Source organism: Cuculus canorus, chromosome 1 (genome assembly GCF_017976375.1).
Source record: "Cuculus canorus isolate bCucCan1 chromosome 1, bCucCan1.pri, whole genome shotgun sequence".
Lineage (NCBI taxonomy): Eukaryota > Metazoa > Chordata > Aves > Cuculiformes > Cuculidae > Cuculus > Cuculus canorus.
In genome coordinates, this window is record NC_071401.1 from 152874200 (window position 1) to 152892806 (window position 18607).

General features: G+C 46.0%; 1 protein-coding gene across 29 annotated transcripts in view; it reads right to left on the minus strand.

The window, feature by feature from the left end:
- Nucleotides 1–18607, minus strand: part of RBFOX2 (RNA binding fox-1 homolog 2) — a 175566-nt gene that overhangs the window by 77153 nt on the left and 79806 nt on the right. Inside the window, exon 1 of one of the 29 annotated variants that reach the window (XM_054078709.1) lies at nucleotides 13681–14086. The exons of 27 other annotated variants lie outside the window; for them this stretch is intronic. In XM_054078709.1, coding sequence (XP_053934684.1) covers nucleotides 13681–13725 — 45 coding nt within the window. In that variant the 5' untranslated portion in view covers nucleotides 13726–14086. Of the gene's footprint in view, nucleotides 1–9190; nucleotides 9338–13680; nucleotides 14087–18607 lie in introns of those variants that run through there. One more of the 29 variants, XM_054078866.1, reaches the window with a different exon arrangement.

Consider the following 18607-nt stretch of genomic DNA (forward strand, 5'->3'; position numbering starts at 1 on the left):
ATTCCTATTACACAGCTCTAGCTAATCTTCTTCTCTGTGTTACAAATACCACAGCTCAGAGTTTCCTACCCATCCACTAAAAAAAAAGCCACTTCAGCTTTCTGCATACTTCTGCTTTAAGCAGAGGTTTGGCTGGGAGACACGTTCTCCGCCACGTGGCTGAGCTGCCGGGGAGGACCTCAATCACCCATCAGGCAGGAAGGCTTGGAGCTGGCAGGCAGGAGGCAGGGCAGGCATGGATCTGAACACAGAAGCTCAAGTCTGCAGCCTGTGATGCAGCCTTCTCCTGACTTGTGTTCCACACTTGCAGCAGCTCCTGCAGTTCATTGTCAAAATCAATTAAGAGTATTTCTAACAACAACAGAAGTTCTGAGAAATCACATTTCAGCTAAAGGGTCAGTAACGTCATCACCTTTCCTACCTCCTCCCAGCAGGGCTTGTTTCAGGAGGACCTTCATTCTACTGCCAAAGTTTGGCTCCTCAAAGCTACAGATCCAGACTTGATGGAAAACATGGCTCAGAGATTTTTAATCTGATTTAACCCAATTTATTTAGGTTCATCTTGCTTTCTGACAGAGCATCAAGATCTCCACAGTATTATTTCCACCCTTCTGAAGCCCATGTTACCTGATAAATTCATTCTCACACTCTTTGCAGCATTTTGACAAAAAGAAGCTTTGAAGATCTAAAGTCCGTTGGAAAACTTCTCATAGAATGAAGGTCTGGATGACATAAATTCTTTCTGCCACCACGAGGGTCAGTCCCTGCTTGACTACACCTCTTCATCAGTCACACTTCGTGTATGCTCTTTCACAGTCTGTCATTCGAGTCCCTGTGAAGGACACCTGGAGCACGGAGCTGTCCTAAGTTTTCACCACAGTCTCCAGTCATCACCTTCCTCATACTTGTTTCTCACCACACTACGCTTTTTACCACAGGTCCAGAGATCAGCTCCATCATACCGTCTAAACTGACCCCAAAAAACGATCAACACTCTTCCTCCTTGTCTCAAAGCAAACTTACAAAAAAAGACTCCTAGAAGTACTTTTCCTCCCTTTCCCACTGCTTCAACACAGAAGAGAGCCTCAACTTCGAGCAGGGTGGAGGCAGACCAGAGAAAGGTTTTGCAAAGCAAATATAACATTAAGCAGCTTCATCACACACACAAAGAAAAGCAAGGAGAAAAGTTGAAGCAAACTAACTGCCTCAAATATTTAAACACAAAGGAAAGCTAACATACCACAATACCTTATAGTTCAACCAATTGTCAAACTGACTAATTCACTAATTTCACCAAACTACCACACTCTTCCTCTTCCAGCTCCTGATTCATGTTGGAAGGATCCTTTGTAAGATAACATGGATTTAAAACTCCGCCTGTTGAAATTCTGAAATCCTTTGCTCTACTGCCTTGTTTATCTCAACCACGTTTTACAAAGCAGGAAAGGACAGAGGCTGGAAAACAAAAGCCTTTCTTAGTCCTGCTCCCTAATTTTCCTAAGCACTTTGCAAAACTGTTCAGTTTTGATAACCTCCTTTCATATGCTGCAATAGCAAGAATAAGAAAAGCTACAAAGAACAACAAATCAAATTAAGGGCTTCACTCTTCATGGAGGGTACAAAGGAGACAATGGAGGACTAGTACTATCCAAGAAATCTGAACTCCTCTCCAAGGCATTTTTAAATCAGTCTTTTTAAGTAATTTAAAGCAGGCTTTGCTATTAGGACTGGTGGGAGAGCACAGGCTTCAGATAAAGAACCTCAGTGCGACCCAATAGGTGAATGATGATCTATGCACTGCATAGGTCAAACTCTGATTATCTAAATCTTGGTTAATCAAAAGCAATTATCTGAAAGTCAAATATGCCCTCCAAGTCAGATAGCTCTGCAAGACCAGTACTTATAAAGCACACAGAAATCCTAAACTCCACAGGACCACAACTGCAGAGACTATGAATTTTAAGCAGGATAACCAGGAGGACAGTTCAGAGGGTTTTAAATGGACTCAAGATTCCCAGCCTGAGGGCAGCCTTCAGCAGCAGATAGAAGATTACCCTTGCAATTACTTGGACATTTTTGGAGTCTCTATGCACCCTAAGATTATAGGCTACTTATAGAGTCCAATTCCAGTTAGGTATTTAGAGTCTACTCAGTGTGAGTCTCCCCATTACAGGCAAGGCAGGTAGAGACAGGCTGGCTGATACTTCGCATTGCAAGACCCTGTTTTCAGTTGTTTATAATCCTGAGAAACCATTCAAACTGGATTTTTTTCATGATACCTGCATTTGATACCAGAGCTGCTAGGGTTTTGGGTTTTTTGTTACATTAGCCATATCGATTCAACTCGAGAAAGAAGTAGGGGGAATACTTTGTCTTGTTTATGATTGTGAGAGGAAGGAAAAAACACCACACATGCAGTCTGAAAAGCCTATAAGGACTTTGTATTTAACAGAGAATTTGCATTTCAGTGATCTACATTGAGAAACCATACTAAAAAGGCACCAAAATCTGACCAACATTGTAACAAAACTACAAAAAAACTACAGTCCTTGTCTGGCATTTTATCAACAAAATCCACTACTTAAGCCATAAATGATGGTCCAAAACGGCTAAAAAGAAAGAAAAAAAAAGCCAGTATGTAAAATCTGCTGAAAAGGGAAGAACCAATCCATTCTTCATATTTATCATGGAAAGAACAAATGGTGACAAGCTTTACATTAAATATTAGAAGAGACTCAGCAATGCTAAGAAACAAAAGGACTTGGATTGTAATGGCTGGCAGTAGTATCAGAAATGTTTTCAAGTCAGGTTACTCCCCAAGAATAAGCAGGCCTTAATTAGCTGAGAAAGAACTGAAACAATCAAGGTAAATCAGTGTGCCATAAGAGGATGACACATAACTGAAGAGGAATGGAGACAGGGACAGCATGCACATGTACCTGTACAGGACAAGCTACTGACCGTGGATCATGAGGAGACAGTGAGAGGAAGAAGACCCATCCATCCATCCACGATGGATGGCAGAGGCAAGACAGGAGTGCTCATGCAAATATGACAGAGAGGGGAAAATACGCCTACTAGTGTACACTCCCAGAGCCTAAATCAGAGCCCAATATTGTGAAAAGTCACCATTTCTCTGTCGTCAGCAAATACACAAAACCAACCGGGCAACACAGATCAAGCTGGCCTGCACAGAAAATGATCGCTAATTACACACTCAGTGTAAAGCGGCAGAGGTCTGTGGGATGCATCTGTGATGGCCAACTCTTCTGCTGATACTCGCAGAGGTCATCGTGGTGCCACATATACTGGAGCCGACAGGGACGGGTGGAGGGTTGTCTGGTTTTCCTTTCCTTTCTTGTGGAAAAAAATAGCATGCAATCATCTGATTAAAGACTACCATAAATAGACAAAGAAATAAAGAGAACAAATGAAGGTTTCTTTCCCAGCTTAAAATATGGAAATGCCCCAGAATTGAAGTGCCTTCCCATTACCATCTTGATAACTCTCAATTCAGCTTGTGAATAATATTGGATATTTTAAACAAAGCACACTGTTCAACAGGCCCAGCATTTGTCCCATTTTCTTTTATATAGGCAAAGCACACTCTTCTTTTTTTTTTTTCCAAAAAGCTTTCAGTTAAGCATTAATTGCTCTAACTTCTGCAAACCCTATAAAACCAGCCTATACATCTTCAGTCCTCAGTGGTCATAGCACAACCTCCAACAGCCTAGCAAAAAAACATCGTGCAGAGCACAGGATCGTAAATAACTCTACAGGAGCAAGCCAAAATACTTCTGGTAGGAAAGTTAACGTTTCTGTACTCTAATTCCAGGGAACCCGTCAAATAGGAACAAATACTTGACTATATCCTCATAAATAATACTTGAAAGCAGACAGAGGCAAATTATCCACCTCCTCCCTGATACTCAGTCCTCCAAGGGATGCCTCTTAGTGAATTCTAGGACTTCGCAGCTGGGAGACACAGGTTCAGGAACTCATTACAAAGGGGCAACTAACTGCACACATCATCTGCTGAAAAGGTACCTAAAACAGAAACATCAAGCATTTTACCTGAAGCAGTTAATTAGACCAGAATCCAAGTGAAAAACAAAATCAGCCCTTCCACTAGACCACAGCCCCCTTTCCCGACAGTGTTAGAATTTTATAGTAGAAGGCTGGTCAATACTAATTAAGTGCAATGGAGCCATCATGAATTAATAGCCTGCAAGGAAAGACATTGCTGGGTTTAAGGGCTTCCCTTCTCCTTAACCTTCAATTTTTAGTATTTCTCGGTAGCTCACTACAACCTTTTCACTAATTCAGATACTTCACAAACTAATAGTTCTTAAAATAACAATAAAACAGGATATTAAATTTACACAGCCTTGCCATCTCAGTATCACTGTGGCAAACTTAGGCATCTTCATTTCTCAATTCCCAGGTGCTCGGGGATTAGCTACCTAGTCACCTGCGGAGGAAATGCATTAGGGAGCAATGAGGTTATTTCTAGGACAGTGAATTACGGAAATGGCATTGCCGTATCAAGTTCCCTTTTACATTTCCATCCTGCCTAGACAACGTTGAATGCAGCTTCTGCCATCCCAAGGCTGCTCTGCAAGCGCCTACAGCGGTTTGCTTCTACACCAACAGAGGAGCCGAAAGTGTTCAGGAAAGGTGGTAAGGAAAACAGAGGACTTCAAAAAAAAAAAAAAAAAAAAACCCACCACTCACTGGGTTCTGATAGATCCTTTCGATTCTTAAGCCCTTAAGAATACACCCTTCTCAACCAGCAGCTAAATCTCTAAGTATCACAAGAGTTACAGACACAACCCGTAGGCCCACCTCAAACAACCACGTCCTTACACCAGGGAAAGGGAGCTGCAGATCCATCTTTCAATTCCCAGGGGAGATTCTCCTGGAAAAGTGACTGGCCAGGACTTCTCTCCTACAAACCTCTGCTGCTGACTCAATATCTGGCAGCATTAATCCAGAGTCCTGCAACAAACAGTAAAAGGGAAGCAAAAACTACAGGACTGGCATAGGCACAGAGTCAGGTACCAAATAAACAAGCACTGCTTTTTGAATGGCAAAGACGGGGGACGAGCACAAGGCTATGGACAAAGAGAGCAATCTCCTTCAGACACCTCATGCAAGTTCGCAAGAGTAACACCAAACTGAGGAGCAACAGCAGGGACTCTTGGCCCAAAAGGAAAGAGAGATGCAATCCTCAAAGCAAAGAAAGGGGACAGGGAAATAGTGGTAGCTGCTAAAAGAAGTCAGAGAGAAAAAAAAAAGGGGGGGAGCCTTCCAGTAGGCATAGAAAAAAAATTTTTTTTTTAATTATTTCTTTTAGGGGGACAGGGGAACTCCTGAGCATCCAGCTTGCCTAGAGGGAAACGGATCCTAAAGGGGACGTAAGAGGACAGCAGGAGCAAGGCTGTTTCGGGACTCGGTCTCCCTTGCAGACAGTTCAAACAAAGAAGGACGGTTTCCTATAATGGGAGGCATTGTACATTTTTAGTTAGAACAAGGTGGCTGTCGCAATGGGGCTCCTCATCTCCTCTTTTCCTCCCCCCCCGACACCTCTGAATATGCATCCCCTGCACGATCCCAACATGGACCACAAACAAAGATCTGTTTTATCATACCATTACTGTCACGGGAGATAGAGAAAGATAGGGAAAGGGAAGGAGGCAGAGGAACGACAAGGAGACAGAGAAGCCTTTAATGAGTCAGCCGCTGCTCTGATTTAAATAAGATGTCCATTTAAGGAGCTCTGCATTTGGGTTTTGGGTTTTTTTTTTTTAATTAAAAAGAAAAAAAATCACTGATTGACTGAGCAACTTTTGGCTGCACAAGGTTGTCTCACCGCTACACAAGAGGTCTGGGAGGGAAAGGGTTATGGAAGGGGGAAGGGAAAGGGAAGAAAACCTCTGGAAAAAATGAGGCTGCTTGCTGGTTCATTTTAACAAGGACATAAATTAGTCTCAAAGCCGCAAACGCCACCACCTCCCTGAGCCCTGGGCAGAGCATAGCAAGTCAAACACGTGCCAAGATAAACGGTGCTGGCTGGAGCCTCCGAGGGGTGCTGGGGGGACAACAGGGGGCAAGCTGGCAAGCAGGACAGCAAAGACACTTCAAATGGTGCCACAAAATGGAGACCGGTGATCCTACAGCTGCACAAAAGGGGACCCCTTAGATGTTCCTGCCTACACCCACATCAAAAGATGGGAACTCAAGGCAGAAAGAGGGAAAATTGGGTGCTGCAGTCAGAAGATAGCAGCTTTCCCCAGTTTGGCTTTAATTACTGCAAGCAAACCTTCTTCCTCCTCCTCCTCTTCCCATCTTGGAAGAAGGCCCACTGGCAGGCAGCAACCCAGGTGAAAGGCTCAGTGGCTGGCAGCAGGGAGGGGAGCAGACAATGGCGGGGTGATTCATTACAAAGGCAGGCATACATACATACACGCACACACACATGCTCGCTCAGCGCTGCCGGCTGCCACATGGGCTGGTGGGACTCTTTAAGGAGGCAGCAGCTCCCTTCCCACTCTCTGAGATGCTCGACACCTTCCCCCTCTCCCAGCCCTGATGGGAAACAGATTCGGAGGAAAACGCCAGCAAGGCACTGGGCTGTCCAAGAAAGGGAGGGCTTTGTGCTCCACGCAAGCCAGCAATCTCACCATGCACGGCACAGAGAAAAAGCCTTTTAGCATAAAATTCCCATCCACCCAAGACTCTCTCTTTTATCTGCAATTAGCACATGATGTACTGGGCCTCGTTTAACACTCATTTTCACTGATTTAGGATTAAGGGGGATAAGGTACTTTCTGTTAATGAATCTGAGCTTCACTCTCATTAACAATTTTGGGTTGCTCTCTCTTTCAAGCATGTTTCTATCTTCCAGTATCTCCTATTTCTTCCCATCACCATTTCTAGTCTTCCCACCCCACATACTCACGTTATTTTGTTTTTCCAGCCCTCATGTCTACACAGAAGCTAGCCTCCCAGATTTCCAAGGAAGATGGGCAAGCCTGCTCCCTAAAACACAACAGAACACAGACCAGGCGGGCAATATTGTCTGAAGAGTGAACCAAACTGAGCAAGAGATGGTAACAATGTTGATTTTGTTCAGTGGCAATTGCCAGCTTAACATACCAACAACACTGACTTCATAAATGAGACAGAGCCCCAGTGAAATACATTCACATGTTGTGATTAAGGCCACTCTACTGGTTCAAACAGTACTACAGAATGAGAATAACATGGCTGGGGATATCGTCCTGGACATGCCATATCCCTTCAGCCTCACACTTAGCCAAACCTGCAGTGAAGTACCGCTAAGGACCAGCTCAGTGAGCCAAAAGCTCCCACAGCAAGAAGCAGCACTATGCTACAGCTGAACTCACCTTCGCTCTCTTCCTTAACTCCATATAAAAGGGTTATCAGTCATTCACTGGGAGACCCAATCAAGACAGTCCAAGCTCTCCTAACCTACTAGTTATTTTAACGTGAATCTTCTTCAACATTAGCATACAAATATGCAGCACAAATCCTGAAAACCTATCCTAGATAGTACATATTCTTAAGAGAGTCATAATTCAAGGTCAGCCAGTACTAATAACGCACGGTCTTGATGCCTCCTTTCCCATGTCTGAAAACTAACAATTTCCATGGAAGACAGATTTCCCTGAAGTCTATTAGGATATTCCAAATCTTTAAACAAGTTTATACGTGCCCCTTTTTCAGCCCATGCTCCAGCAGAATCCCATCCTTCCCAGCTCCGCACGTCGCCCAGTCAACCAGGTTGTGCTTCAGGGCGCTCAGTCCTCGGCATGCACAAACTACACGCGCTTCTGTACTGGTGAACCAGGCACCCTTCTGCGCTGTGCTGACACAGGCTCTGAGCGTAACAGTTGTGGCCGAGAGCACATTGCAATACAAGGCTGTGCAGAACAACTCTCCAAAACGTGCACAGGCTGGTCTGTAGCTCAGAGGCATTCACCTCCAGTTAACCGGCCACGCTCCGAGCATGCAGCAATACACAAATGGATCCTGACTGCAGAGATACAGCTTTTCAGCAGCATTCACTGAACTAAATATAGGTACAGAAAGCCTCAGGAGATTTCTGCCAAGCTCTTCCATCTCAAAACAGAAAGCCTTGGTCCAGATAAAAAGGAATCAGTAATGGAAGGGACTAAATGGCAGAAGAAGAAGGTGGGGCTTGGGAGCCAGGAAAAATACCTTAGGAGTGGACAGAGACCTATTTTTCTGCCACCGACAATCAAGGCAAGACAAGAAATAGAAAGGGTCAAAGCTGGTGCCACTTCTTGCAGCAGATTCATCCTGAGCCAGGCACCCGCAAAAGCGCTGCCCCTTGCAGTGGGACAGGCAGGATCTGGGGGTTTCAGCCAGGGCTAAGTAAAGCTAATAAGACAGTATGCACCTAATGTAAAAAACTGCAAAGCTCCACAAAAAAAAAACCCAAAAAAAAAACCCAATAACAAACAAAAAACCCCTGCACTTATGAAACCCAGATTTGAAGAAAAGTTCCCTACGAGAGTCCTTTCCTCTACCCCCTTTGGGAATATCCCCCCAAAGGCTTCCAGCTCCGCAAGGCACTGCGGGGCATTATATAATGCCCAACTCCAAAGGATTCCAGCTCGGCGATGCCGCTCTCCTCCTCCTTCGCCCCCTCCTCTCCAGCGGCAGGAGATGCCGTGCCAAAGAAGAAAAATCATTTAAAAACCCAAACCCATCGCAGCAGCCATAAAAGGCGAGCACCGCTTGGCCAAAACCCCCATGCCAGGAGGGAGAGACGCGATGGAAACTGCGCTCCCGGGAAACGTCAGCCACTTTCCCCCGGGAAGGCACGGGCAGCCTCGCGCCTCCAGCACCGACACGGTAACCGGATGGAGAAACGCCCGGGACAACGTCTACCTTCGGGCTCGGTGCTTAGCAGGCGTTTAGGGCGGTGCACGGGGGTTCAGCCTAACCTCGGGAGCCGGGGATACCCGTACCCCTCTTCTCCCTGGGGAGCGCTGCGAGGCTGCTCCGGACAGGGGAGCCGCGGGAACCCCGCTCTGCCCGAGTCCCTCCCTCCCTCCCTCCCGGCGGGGCAGTCCCGCTCTGCGCAGACAAAGCCGGGAGAGCGGGCAGCCCCTCCGCCCAGAGGCACCCCCAGCCTTACCTGAGTTACCATTTTCTTTTTCTCCATAAACCAAAATGGGGGAGACCGGCCGCAGGGAGGGGAGAGGGGGGGAAAAAAATATAAAAGAAAAAAAAAAGAGAGGAAAAAATACAGAAGAAAAAATAAAGAAGAAATTAAAAAATAAAATAATAAAAAAAGCGATAATACATAAACGAAATAAAAAAAAAAAAAAGCAGCAGCCCCGTGGAGGGCAGTGGGTGCCTGCGCTGCGCTGCCTCGCCGGCGCGGTGCCCCCCCGAGCCCTTTTTCCTCCCTTTCTTCTCCCGTGTTCCTCCCTTTCTTCCCTTCCTCCCTGCCGGCCGCCGCTCCCCCGCCGCCCCCCCGGCGGAGCCAGATGGCTGCGGGAAGCCCCGCCCCGAATGCCGAAGGTAATTAATGCGAGCCGGGACCGCCCCCGCCTCGCCCCGCACCGCCCGGCCACGCCGCTCCCCCCCCGGCCCGGCAACCAAACTGCTCCGTTTTGGTCCAAACTGTAAAGAAAAGCCAAGGTGGCCCCGCGGGACCCCAGGGGCTCGTTGTCCCGCACTGCAAGCATCCCTTCCCAGCGGCCGGGCGTCTCCCCGGCAGGACCTCCCGAGGCCAGGCTGCAGAGAGCATCTCCCAGCGGGAGGATGCAGGGGAGGATGCTGTCACTTTGGCACGACTCTCCCTCCTGCCACAAAGGGGAGAACGCATGGGTGATACCGTGCGGTGGATGAACCGGAAGCAGTATCCATGCCAGGAGCTGCATTTCTTTCATCATAAAAAACTGGAGACTGCTGGACTCCTTCCCAGCTCGCTTTCCCCCCCACCTCTCATTTATCTTCAGTAAGCATCTGGCCTGTAACACCTGAGCGCACCGCGGTTGGTAGCGTTTGTTCTCACGGTGACCCCGTAAAACAGACCGATGGGCTGCTACCCCATTTGTCTTACGGGATCTGAGAGGCTCTAATTGATTCTTTCCAACATTGCACCCATGGATGGGGCTGAGCACAGGCCTGCCAATCCCTCAATTAGACAAGAAGACTGTACTGATGCTCCAGCAAACTTGATACAAGGATAAAACCAGCTCAGCCAAGTTGCCCCTCTGATGTCTCTCTTCTTGACACCTGGTACTCAAGGGACTCCCCAGGCTTCTGCAGCAGAAAAGCCAAATTACGGTGCAGTAACACCTTGCATCCTCATGTGTTCCCTTTTGCGCAAATATGCCGTTACAATTTGCACTTAAAAAAAAGAAAACGCCAAACAACCTCCTGGTTTTCTTCATGGGCTTCTGCTACTGCACTGCTGTCCAGGCAGCCCATGCTGACCCACACTGCTCTTCCGCTTCCCAGTTTCACCACTCACTCCAAACTGACCTCTGGCTCCCTCTCTCCTTTTTCTCTCCTAATGCAGTAGAAGGCCAGCGGGAATACACATCCCAACCCAGTTCACTCCTTTGGCGTGACAGGCCTGAGACCAAGACACCGGCAAGCCCTTACATCCCACCAGAGCATGGAAGCAGAGAGCCACGGGCCAGCCGCCCTGTGTGACCAGCCAGCCGTGGTGTGGGGTCAGCTGGGAAGGAGCCAGCCTCCACGGCTGCAGGCCAGAGGGCTCTGAGTCAGAGTCCACGTTTTTCTGAGTTACGTCATCCTCTGCTAACTTTTATCTTACGATACTACAAGTTTATAGGCAATATTGTGAAACCAGAGAAAGCATTGGATTTTTTCATTCTCCCCTATGACAAACCTGAGATCTTGGAGCATGATTTTGGGTCAGGTGTAAGTTCCATTTCAAAGCAGCAGAAAACATAGTTTTCTATGACATGACAAAGCACAAGGTTTCAGCAACATGCATCTCAATCGCCAAACCTTAGCAAATCACTCAGGATAATCTCCTTATTCTCCCCACCTCACCGCTGCATCCACTCAGTCTCCTCTGTGCCACAGAACAGTGACTTCTTGTCCCAGATCCAGGGCACAGACATTCAGGACAAAGAAACATCACACTACTGTCATCCCACCACTGTTCACTGGGACAGTATAATTTCTAATCCATTTTGGCTTCACCTTAAGAACCTCTAGAAATATTTTCCATCAAAAAGAATCTTCAAGGGAAAAGAAGTGCCCAACTGCGCACTGAAACCTTACTTGCATTGCCTCCCACCGCCCTGTTGGTACAACTGCTTTGCTCATGTGCCAGCAGTGTAGGAATTCCCTTCAGTACGGTCCTCTGCTGGTCTCCCTCTTTCATCTCCACTGTAGGCCAGAAAGCATCTCCACCCTCATGCTTGGAATGTGTTCACTTTTGCTCCTATTTAGTGAAAGAAATCCTCCGTTTTCCAACAGATGTGCCTGACCAACAAGATGTGCAAGTCTGCAACACCTGTAATAGCACCCCAAAACATCTGTAATGAACACCTGCTACAGAGTTTCAAAAGCTTCAGGAATACCACGGATAACATGATCAGATTTGGTAACACTCGAGGTCTTTGTTGTTTTGGGCTCTATTGGAGCGGATAAAGCAACACCTGATAATGAACAAGACTGATAAAATTAATCCATAAAATCATGCGACTGACTCGCCTTTCCTCATCAAGGGCTGGAGGTTCAGAAGTTTTCACCAAGTGAAGAAAGCGAAGCATTTAGCTTCTCCTACGTGCAAACCATGGAACCATTGCCCAGCTTATCATTGCCATTTGCCACCCTCTGATGAGGAAAATGAAAGACTCAAATTGCAGAACATGCTGTTGAAAACAAGAGAAGCACGAGTAGAGCTGACTGCCGGAAGCCTGAAGAACACACAGCTCAAAGCCATGAGATCATCCCTTCCTACTTACTGCATTTATTCAAAACCCAACATATTCAGAATGGCTCTAGATGCCAGTACTTATGAGTTCTCATGATTTCTTGTGCATCACAGGCACATATGCGTTGACACTTCATTACCGTGCTGCAGAAGTAGCATTCTGAAATAACTATGGGCAAATTTAACTAGTCTGCCTTTGCAGTGCCACGGTACAGCTTATCATCCTCACCATGCCAGGCAAAGCTCCTTGCTCCCACCTGCACATGTCTGTGCCACTTTTATGTTCTCTTCTGTGTTCACACAGATGTACATGATCATTTTTGGTTAGCTCCTATCATTCAAAACCTAATGGAAAATAAGAAGGACATTTAAGCAGCAGACGATGGGGCAAGGCCACAGAAATCACACTGGTGAGAGCACAAGTGAAGAACTAACCTCTAGTTTTACTAAGCCGTCTACGCATACACAGGACTGGGGAAAATGGAGAGAGGGGAGAAAGCCACAAGTACTCTGCTTTCAGCAACTTTCAGGGCTTGTCTTCCTTTTTCTTTTGCTAAGCTTATTATTCCCTATTGCTGCTAGGGCGGAAAGAAAGCACAGCCTTCAATTTTAACATCCCAGTACCTGCATTTCTGTGCTGGCTCAAGTTTAGATGGAGTAAACCTGCCAGCTGGATCAAGGCCAGAGGGAAGAAAAAAAAAGTTTCAAGTGCAAAGAACCAATTTATCAGGAACAAATCTTAACAACCCAAAGACACACTTCTGCTGGTGGATTCTATTCATGTGCGTAATAAAACCCCCAGTACAAGGTAACCTAACAAAATACTCTTTAGTGGATATCTGACATATCTCAGGATAGATAATCTTCAACCACCAGTCTACATTTCACGTTTTCTGGATAAATTTGGTGCCTGTGAGGACAGGAATGCTGACACTGAATAGCCAAGGACTGTGCAGAGAACATCATCTCTCACTTGGCTCCAAAAGTATTTGAGCCTGACCCACGGCCTCTGGCTTCTCCAAGACTCCAGACGCCGGGCCAGCAAATCTCACGTGTGCTCCAAATATAGCCCCCTCCCCCAGCACAGGCTGCAATACAGGCTTTGCCCAGCCCACAGCGCTGCTCCCAAACTCACCCATTCTTATCACCCTACACATCCTTGCTGGACCTCCAAAAGTGAAAAGGTGACAAACGAGTCATTGTCGAGATTTTGTGGATGGCTTCAGAAGAGGGAGGAGGAAAATCGGTGAAAAGCTGTTCCCAGTGGCTCGCCATCCCTGCGGGACGGGCTGCAGTCACACATACAAGTCACATGTGCCCAGACAATGCAGTAAGGCACACAAGAACAGACTAGTTTGCAGCACACGGCATTGTGCTTACAAAAAAAAAAAAAAAAAAAAAAAACCACAAAAACAAACCCAAAAAAATAATTGGGAAAAAAAGCCAAAATGGCAAATCAAAACACACAAGTCTCAATCAGCACAGTCCTGGAGATAATGTGTCAAATGGTATTGCTCGTGTGCAGGAGCCTCAAAGCTCTCTGCAGAGCCTCCGGGCTGCAAAGGCCTGAGATAAAACAAGCCAAGGAGCTCAGCATGGAAGCAGTGTCCTTCTACAAAACCAGCACATAAGCTCTAGTTTTGCCCAAAGAACATGTAAAGCACACAAAACTCTATAGTCACTACTGTCCTTTTGCTTACCTGGACGACTGGGTATTGGTAATCCATACAATACACACCATACATAGCCAAAGATTCTCCAGCTGAAGGCCAAATGGACACAGGACTGGAAGCTTCAAAACTGAATCTCTGTCTTTCAGCCTTGTGGGAAGGACTCTGGCAGCCCTGCGCAGTGCTTGGCTCAGGCCTCTGGAGCCACTCAGGTTGACACTAGCTCAGCTGAAAATAAAAAGGAGCTGCCTGGCTCGGCTCGGCTCAGCCCCTCTCTTCTGGGATCCAGCAAGGCAGCACTCAACCATAGGCAGCAGAGGCTCCTAAAATTAGAAATCCCCTACTGAAAACAGCCCTGCAAGCCTCGACTGAGGAACGTCCTGCAACTCCCGGGCAACAAACAGAGTGACTGCCAGGAAGAGGGGGACACAGGATCTTCACAGTCACCACCACCAGGGAAGGGAGGAAGCAAACAGCATTTAGGATCTGAAAAGAGCATATGTTCTGGGCTCTAGGTGCGTCAGAGGGATCACTCCCAATCCAGGACAGGGAAAAACATATGGGACTGTTCCTTCCCCACCCCCATACTCTTCTTGCTGTCCTCGGCAGGGACAGGTGCTGGGATTAGCATGGTAAAACCCTTTGGGGTCGGGGAGGGAGAGAGAGAGAGAGAGAGAGAGAGAGAGAGGAGAAACCACATTGATATCTCGGACTGAAGGGATCTCTTTCACAACTGAGTATGCGCCCATATCGTTTAACGCCTCTCCCTCTCTTCACACTTGAGGCGGGCAAGGACAGCTGCCGGAACCGGGGCTAGCGGGGGGAGCTGGGTCCCAGGACAGCCCCCATCACCACAGCTTGGGGCAGCAGGTTGCCCCCCTCAGCTGTTCCAGTCAAACTGAGAGTGGAGGGGGGATTAACTCTGCCGCAGGGGAGTGAGCCGTGGGGAGAAGGGGGCAAGGCTGGGCAGGGCCAGTTGTTGTGCCCGTTTTAGAAAGCCCATCCTCCCCATTCCCAGGAGGAATCTGCTCCCTGAACGACAGGGACAGATGGGGAGCTACCCAGACAGAGGCAGGCAGGCTCACCTCACTGGCCTAGAATGCTATGTGCGTTACGAGACACTAAAGACCCCAACGCTGATTCTTAGAAGACACCAGTTTCACACACCAGAATGCCAAACCACACCAGGATGACACCAGTCCAAACCCCAAGGCTCCTAAAGAGTTAACAGCCCCAAAACACATACAACTCCCACCATTCTCCAAAGAAAAGCAGTGATAAAACCGCTCCCTTTTAAGTTTTAAAAATGAGGATGTTACAGTGATCAAACCCAACAAGGACAATCCAAACTTCGCCCTACCTCCATCTGAAATGCAGACAGTGGTGCACTTAAAATTTTCGTTTTCATTTTTAAACTTTTAGCTCTTCTGCAGTGCTGCTATGCACCACTAAACACTTCCCCCAGACTAGCTCTAGGGTAGCTGCCTTTCCCTTGTTACTGATAATTCCCTCCCCCTCAGAAAGAGTTAAACTTCAAGATTCCCCCCCCCCCCAGAGATTAAATACATGGATCATTATCTATCAAAATTTGCATGTGTGGCAATTTGTGATTTAGGTAGCATGTGCCTAATTGGCAGCCCTCTGACCCAGCCAAGCCTGGCAGGACAGCTCTTGGCTTGTCCTTGGCTCCCACTGCCCTTGCTTTCCGAGATGCCTTAGAAAAGGACAGCTACGAGCCCGGGTGAGTGGTTATGGCAGCTGCCGCCCACTCTCATCATCTTTCCGAGGGCAACAGGGCCGCTTCTTCCTCACAAAAAGAGCATGGCCAATTTGGGGAGTATAAAGCATGACATTTTCGACTTCTAAAAAAAATTAAAACTTTCTATAGCCATTGTTTCTGTGTGAAGATTTGGACAGAGAGAAATTAATTGACCATAAATGGGAAAGCAGCTATGCCTCTAGATCTCTTCACAGGGGAAAAAACATGAGGTTCCCACAATGACCTTCCATCTCCTTCTGCCCTTGACCAGTTTATTTTGCCCCAGACCCAGTCCAGCCTTCTGGAGCTCATATCATGCCTCCTCCTCACCTTCAGAGGGTTGTTTGGCTGCCTCTCAGCACCCTCCCTGCCAGCCCCGCTCTGGGGCACAGATGGTATCTGGTTTCCTCTGAAAAGCCAGCACCTTTTTTTTTTTCCCCTTCTCCTTTCTGTAACAAGGTGTTTAATTGGTGCCTGCCCTTCATTCTTTTGCATAGCTTATTACTATGCACTCAGGCAATTTAGTATCTCAAATAACATCTTTTTATGAAAAGGCATTAATTTATAAAAACTCAGGTTTTTTTCCACAGCCTGGTTTTGCTACTCCATATTACTGCCCCAGGTTTTAAAACCAAATCCCTAACTAAGTTTAAGTCTTACATTTATTTCACAATCCAATTCTTGTCATTTCCAACCAGGCCTCAGGGGAATAAAATGTTTCCAAATCCTAGTGCAGATATCTTACGACCTATAAATAACCATCAAATGGGCAAAACAAAACAAGGAGGGGGAGCATCACCTAAGCTCCTCTGTTGTTTTAACTACAGATCCAGATAGAACTGCTATGCTTTAAAGTTTTAGATGCAGATTTAAGTACCCTGCCCTAATCAGCATTTAGATACTTTGGTGACACTTCAGTAACAAAGCACCACCCCTCCTGTGTCCCACTGCAGACAAAATAAGAAATACTAGCTTTAAACTTGTAAGTGCTGAGATGGATACAGCAGGACTAAACAGACTTTATTGGCTGGCAATAAACTACTCAATTTTCTGCAGGGCTGGCCATAATGCCTGGTTTACTGCTGCACATTGACTTGCAACCAATATTACTCAAATGGGAGATGGCGCTGCACTCCATAATTTTATTCCGAGATAAAGGCAAACCACATTACCATATAACCTGCTATGCACATGCATTTCCAGTAACACAAGTTAGGTAGCTGTTATAAAATCACAGCCTTGTTTCTGCAAATGCTTACATATATGAATCATTTTTAAATTACAAAAATATTAATACTGGAGTAGACCTCCTGGCACACAGAATGAGATCAATTGCTATCATACAATGTCATCTAATCTTTTCCTAAAAATTTACCAAGCTACATTGTAGAACTGGGTTCTGCAGCTACACTACCCTGGCCAAAAGCCTGCTCTAGAACAGGACTCCCCAGCAGCTGAGAACCCTGTTTGTCTCCAGCTTTACATTACTCCTAAGCAATTTGTTTGTCCTTTGTTCATGTGCCAGTACCATCCTCTGGCCTAACCATACTTTCTCTTTCCTTTTCAATTAACTTCCCTGATATATCCCCTTCTCTATCCCTTTAAACAAGCAGCTGTTCCAGTATTTCCTCACATGACAGGTTTGCTATTCCCCAGTCTCTAGAAGCCCTTTCTTGCACCTGATCTGGCCTGTTTGTCTGTTTTTTATTTTTTAAAAGACGCTTCCCAGAACAACACTGTTAGGTTCTAATCTGTTTCACAACTCCAGCACTAAACTGCATCTTTTCTAGCCATATTAGTATCTTCCTCTGTAGCACCACATCAGATGCCACAGGACCCATCTACAGTAAAACACGTCATCCCATTAAGAAAAATGCACGTTATCAAGTTAAGAAAACTGATTATCTAAAAACCAAATAGGCTGATATGGAACAACCCTAATCACCCACTACCACCAATAGGGCTATTATGCTTCCTGTTCTCCAAACATATGATAGCACTCCTGATTTCACAGATTAAAACTTGCATCAGATCTGAAACTTCATGAACCGGTTCTTTTGCTTTCAGGAATAGGTATCACTCCTTCCCAGGCATCCCTGTTCCACAGCCCAGCCTGCATGTACTAGGGGCTTTGAAATATCCAATGCAGTTGCTTCTGCAGCAGGTTCATGCCCGTTACCCATCTTGCCCTTGCTCCCACGATCAACTATACCTTCAACAGCAACAAAAAATTATTTGTTCAATTCTGTGATCACAAGAGCATCCTCATTAACCACCCTGTCCTCAACACTCAGCAGCCCCACATCTTCCTCTCTAATTGTCTTTTGAGAAACTGTCATCCATTTCCTTAGCAACATTTGCAAGGTTTAACTCAGCCTGATTTTTTGGCAGTTCTCATTTTATCTCTACTGACTTTAAAGGCACAGCAATCTCTGTTGATAAATCCTCTTTTGTAAATTCTCTTTTTGCCCCTAGCAGCCTTTACAGGGTGATTACACCTCCAGACAGGCTGAAGTTTCATCTTACAAATTTTTTCCCCTTTACTTATATCATTAAGAATTTGTCTCCAAAATACCTCTAACAAAAAAAAAAAAAACCCACAAAAAAAAACAAAACCCCACAGCACGTCACCAACAAAAACAAAACAAAAAACCTCCAAAGCCACAGATGTCTACATTTGAGTCTAAGTTTTCAATCCAATTCACTGACATAATTAAGCATTTTGTGCCATGTATCAAAGCTTGTATCACGACCACTCCATCCAAAGGTGGGGACATGGAGGCTCCTGAACAGCTTGTTTTCCTGTAATAGTGATAGCACCAAGAATTCACTCACTGTCTCAACAAGAGGTGATGATGCTACAGTTCAGAAATCTTTTGACCCTATTATTATTAGCAGCATTTGTTCTTCAAGCTGTATCTGAGAAACTGAAGTTTTTCATACCAATATTTATCTCCCTAATGGTACTGGGAATAATACAATTTCGGAGTCTCAAAGTTGTATCTGAATCCAATACTATGAGGGATTACAGGAGACTCGCAGTACTCCCTCTGGGACCTTTTTTACCATTCTTCCCCACAGCAATTTTGACCAGAAACAGATTCTACATTATCAGTATCGTTCTTCTTTCTTATTTACAGTCTGCTGCATACAATACAGCCTATCACCTTTTACATCTACCATATCTGAACCACACAT